This window comes from Garra rufa, chromosome 25, assembly GCF_049309525.1.
Source record: "Garra rufa chromosome 25, GarRuf1.0, whole genome shotgun sequence".
In the NCBI taxonomy this organism is placed as follows: Eukaryota; Metazoa; Chordata; class Actinopteri; order Cypriniformes; family Cyprinidae; genus Garra; species Garra rufa.
Window position 1 is genome coordinate 17,420,303 of NC_133385.1, and position 5,106 is coordinate 17,425,408.

Genomic DNA, 5,106 nt, shown 5'->3' on the forward strand with positions numbered 1-5,106 from the left:
CAAAAAAATCAAAATACTGAGAAAGTCCAAATGAAGTTCTTAGCAATGCATATTACTAATCAAAAATTAAGTTTTGATATATTTACGGTAGGAAATTTAAAAAAAAAATCTTCATGGAGCATGATCTTTACTTAATATCCTATTGATTTTTGGCACCAATACAATGTATTTTTTGCTATTGGTACAAATATACCCTCGCTACTTAAGACAGGGTCACATAAAAACATTCACAGTGCTATATTTAGCTGGCTGACAATTTCTAAATTTAATTTGTATAATTATGTATACCGGTATATAAATACACACACGTGCATGTATATATTTAAGAAAAATTGTTTATATATTATAATATTGATTATATGAATAAAAATATAATGTAAAAATTTTCAAAATATATAATGTATGTATGTGTGTTTAAACATATACATAATAAATATATACAGAATACACACATTATGTAAACAATTGTTTTTTTTGTTTTTTTTTTAATGCGACTAATCGCGATTAATTTTATTAAAAATATAAATAAATTCAGGTAAATTTTTCTTGAAAAATTAATGTTTTAATAATAAATGTATTATTAATAGTAGTAGTGCTAGCATTACATTAAGTAATATTTCAGTCACAATTTCTTCAAGTTAAACCAAACTTTTATTTTGACGGGTTGCTGTGAAGACCTTTAAGTTTCTGTTTGTATATGATATGCCATGATTTTTTCTCAAAAGAAATGGTGAAATGCTCATGAAGTGACTCTCAGAGCAGTTCTAGAAATTATGTTTGTGTTCATTTACTCGACAACAGAGGCTGAAAACACTGCGAACATCACGCGCACTTCAGTATGTGTGTAGTAAACTAAAAACGTTCGTCTGCGCCATTCATTCACACAGAAACACGCAGAACATGCAGGATTTATATTTAAATAGTAGTTTTGCAGCTTAATATTCACTGACACTAGTCCATATCGCATTTTGATCGAAGTGTACTGACCTACTTTTGATTTATTCATCACAAATTTGGCTAATTCCGTGACATTCTGTGTTATACAGTAAATTCCGTTTGTATGATTGGATTCCGTGATTCAAACACAATCTAACGGCAATTCATACATATTTTACAAAGTGGGTAATTCGTATGATTTTGTCCGTTTAGTGAAAATTTACGAGGTGGCAAATTCGTAGGAACTAAGTCTACCCCTCACAGAAAACAAACAAAATTGTAAATCTAATAAAATGTAATTTTGTTAAAATTTCTCAGAAAACAACATTCATATGTTCAGTTTGCATCTATAGTAAATTTATCTTGATTTAAGAATGTTTACATATTTGTTTTGGTAAACAAAAGAAAAATCCTAAGGAAGATATACATTTTTTTTTATTTTTTAACTTCTAATTTAGATTTTAATTTCAGATCTAATTTAAGACCTTTTTAGGCCTTAATTTGTGAAAATGCAAATTATTACTTTTTAAAAACCCTGAATAAATCCAATAAAACAATAAAACAACAATTTTTTAAATTGAACCTTTAAATTTAAATTCAGAGCAGAATTGGAGCTTCACGTTTCATCAAGTTAATGCCAAGAGTTTAATTTTTTTTAAAAACAATGACTGTCAATAACAGATATATATGACAAACATACAAATAAAGCTCATTTAAAAAACAAAACATTTCTATCTAAATATGTTTCACATTTCTTTCCGTTACTTGTAAGAGTCACATTTCCCATGAACAGAATTTTGCCTGTTAGATTTTTATTTTTTGGTGTTGGCTGAGGATTGAAACTAATATTTACAACTTGACCACAACCGCTCAGCCACAGAACCAGTGTGACCTACTCATAAATTAGCTGGTCAAAGCGAGTGGATTTTTACAAACAGCATGGATGAGCACTTCAGTGGAGAGAGTTTCACAATTCCAGATACGACATGCCAAGGACGGATAGTTTGAATGATTTTACAAGGAAAGAAAAAACTGTTATTTTTTAATTTACAACAAACATAATAAATTACTCTAAAAACTACTTCATTAACTGTTAGGTACATAATATTTCACATCCAAAATCTTGAAATCTTAGTAAAGACGTAAGGTTTCCTCACTGGAAACAGACTTTTATATTGTGTTTTAGGGCCTTTTGTGAGCTGCCTCTAGGGGGCGCTGCACGTGCAGATAAAGATGTTGTCTTGCATGATTGTTTCCCCTATCCAAACCATAACCTGAACTGTTAGAAAGGAAACAGACTATTGCTTTTCCTTAAACAAGCTGCAGGTAATGCTTTGGGATGGGGATGCATTGAATGTGGTTCAGATGGCCAGCTGTAGCTTCGTCAGGTTCCTCTGGTGCATGTTGTGGTGCCGGACAAGCTCATCAGACCTGGCGAACTTCTTCTGACAGTTTGGCCATCTGCAGTTGAAGGGCTTCTCACCTGAGAGAGAGAAACATGATGTAGACATTAGTATGGAATCAAAAGTAAAAGTAGAGAGCAATAAGAAAATCAATGTTGTTAAGTAATATTGAGGTCACCTGAGAGCATTGGTTCTCAACTGGTGGGCCGTAACCCACAAATTTAGTAGCAGGGTTTTTTTTAATGCAAATAATAAACTGAATTAACCATGCAAATGTGTATGGGATAACAAGTAATAATAAAAACAAACTAAATCAAAAATTTAAATCAATTATTAAGTACAATTTTAAAGGGCAAAACACTTTAAAAACTTATTTATCAGTTATTAAGTACAATTTTAAAGGGTAAAACACTAAAAACTATTATTTTTTATTTAGGTATTTGTTTAGCAATTATTAAGTACAATTTAAAGGGCAAAACAGTTAAAAACTATTTATTTATTCATTTATCTATCAATTATTAAATACAAATTTGAAGGGAAAAACAAACTATTTATTTACCAATTAAGTACAATTTTTGTGAGGGGAAAACACTTTTAAAACTTATTTATTTATCAATTATTAAGTAAATTTTAAAGGGCTAAACACCTTAACTATTTATTTATTTATTTATCTATCAATTATTAAATATAATTTTGAAGGGTAAAACACTTTTAAAACTTTATTTATTATTAAGTACAGTTTTGAAGGGCAAAACACTTTGAAAACGTATTTATTTATTTACCAATTATTAAGTACTATTTTAAAGGGCAAAACACTTGAAAAAATATTTATTTATTTGACTGTGCATTAAATTCACTTCATCATAAATTAGTTGAAATTCATCGTCACTTGGTAAAAGCTAGTGACTTTAGATGCATAGTTGTTTAAAAGCATAAAAAAGTCACTGAAATTAGTTAAAATTCATTCAATATTATTTAGAAATTCTTATTTTCTCATACAGCCTGTACTTAACGTAAATAATTTTGCTTATTTTTTTTTTGTTTGTTTTTTGTATGGTATGAACTTTAATTTCTGCTAGTCACTTTACTCATCAATACTACAGTTGGATGTTTTCTCTAGTAAAGGAAAATGGACCCAATGTTTAGGCACTGGTAACAGATTAGTTGAAATGTGTAAATATTTCTAAAAATACTAGTTTATCTGTAGTTGAGAACCATTGCAGTCAACTGATTTTTTTTTCAGTGTGCTCTTTCGAATACAAACTGAAAACATAATGCTAAAGAAAAGTGACCTCTTAAAGTTCAATTAACCATCTGAGAGTGAAAAGAGGAGCGAATCATGAAAAAATGAAAAGGTTTACGCACTTGTTTTACCTGTATGTGTCCGGGTGTGGGTCTTAAGGTGGTCTGACCGTGAGAACTTTCTCTGACAGGTTTCGCACTGGAATGGCTTAACGCCTATACACACACAGGAACACACAAGTGTGGTCACACACACACACATACACACACAAGGAGAGGACGAGTACAGGCTACAGTAGAGAGGCCATGCCAAAATGTGTCAAAGTGAAAAAAAACTCTTATATTAAGTATGTGAGACCAGCGTCCAAAGAAAATCCTAGCAATACATCGGCAAACACTTGCGCTAAATGATTGGGGAAATCATAAAAGTGTTTTCACACACTCAGAACGAGGGTGAAAATGTAAACATTTAGGCGACTTTAAGTCGAGAACTGTAGACTGCTTTATCACAAGGTTTTGTTGAAGAATTAGCATCATTAGCATCATTCTACTTCAAATACAATCAGAGTTATATTAAAAAACGTCCTGGCTCTTCCAAGCTTTATAATAGAAGTGAATGGGTGTTGAGATTTTGAAGGCCAAAAAAGTGCATCCATCCATCATAAAAAGTACTCCACGCGGCTCCAGGGGGTTAATAAAGATTTATTAAAGCAAATTGCATTTGTGTAAGAAAAATATCCATATTTAAAACTTTATAAACCGTAATCTCTACACTAACTGTGCCACCGGGCATTTATGAAAGAGTGGCGTTCTAATGGATGATGTAGGATGTAAAGAAGTGACGAACGTGGAAGTATTTGTAGTACAAAACGAGTATTTGTAAAGAGAAAAATGCTGTCGGATTTCAGTATAAGCCAAGAGGAGACTGGTCTTTCTTTGCTGTAAATAAAACTTGGTTCTCGAGAGACTAGCATATTCTCACCAGAACATATGCTATGTCTACGTCCTCTACGTCATCCGCTGAAACGCGATTCTTGTGAACGCGTGTACAACCATTAGCGGAACCTAGAGATTACAGTTTTTAAAGTTTTATGGATGGATGGATGCACTTTTTTGGGCTTCGAAATCTTAACACCCATTCACTGCCATTATAAAGAAAATATTTCCATATTTAAAACTAGAGATTACAGTTTTTAAAGTTTTAAATATGGATATTTTTCTTAGACAAATGCATCGATTTGCTTCAGAAGGACTTTATTACACCCTAGAGCCATGTGGAGTACTTTTTATGATGGATGGACACATTTTATTGGACTTCAAAGAAAAAATATCCATATTTAACACTTTATAAACCGTAATTTTCAGCTTCCGCTAACTGTCGTATACACGTTCATGAGAGAGTGGCGTTTCAGCGAATGACGTAGGACGCAGACATAGCTTAAGATCCGGTGAGAAGTGAAGTATTAGAAGTACAAAAACGAGGATTTGTAAGGAAAATGTAATCGGATTTCGATATAAATTAAGA

At 31.5% G+C, this 5,106-nt stretch overlaps 1 protein-coding gene across 2 annotated transcripts in view; it reads right to left on the reverse strand.

Moving 5' to 3' along the window:
- Positions 1–1,578: 1,578 nt before the first annotated feature.
- wt1a (WT1 transcription factor a) overlaps positions 1,579–5,106 on the reverse strand; it is a 30,628-nt gene continuing 27,100 nt past the window's right edge. Inside the window, exons 8-9 of one of the 2 annotated variants that reach the window (XM_073831524.1) lie at positions 3,714–3,797; positions 1,579–2,419 (exon numbers count right to left, since the gene is read on the reverse strand). In XM_073831524.1, the coding sequence (XP_073687625.1) occupies positions 2,298–2,419; positions 3,714–3,797 (206 nt within the window). In that variant the 3' untranslated portion in view covers positions 1,579–2,297. Of the gene's footprint in view, positions 2,420–3,704; positions 3,798–5,106 lie in introns of both variants that reach the window. The other variant, XM_073831523.1, reaches the window with a different exon arrangement.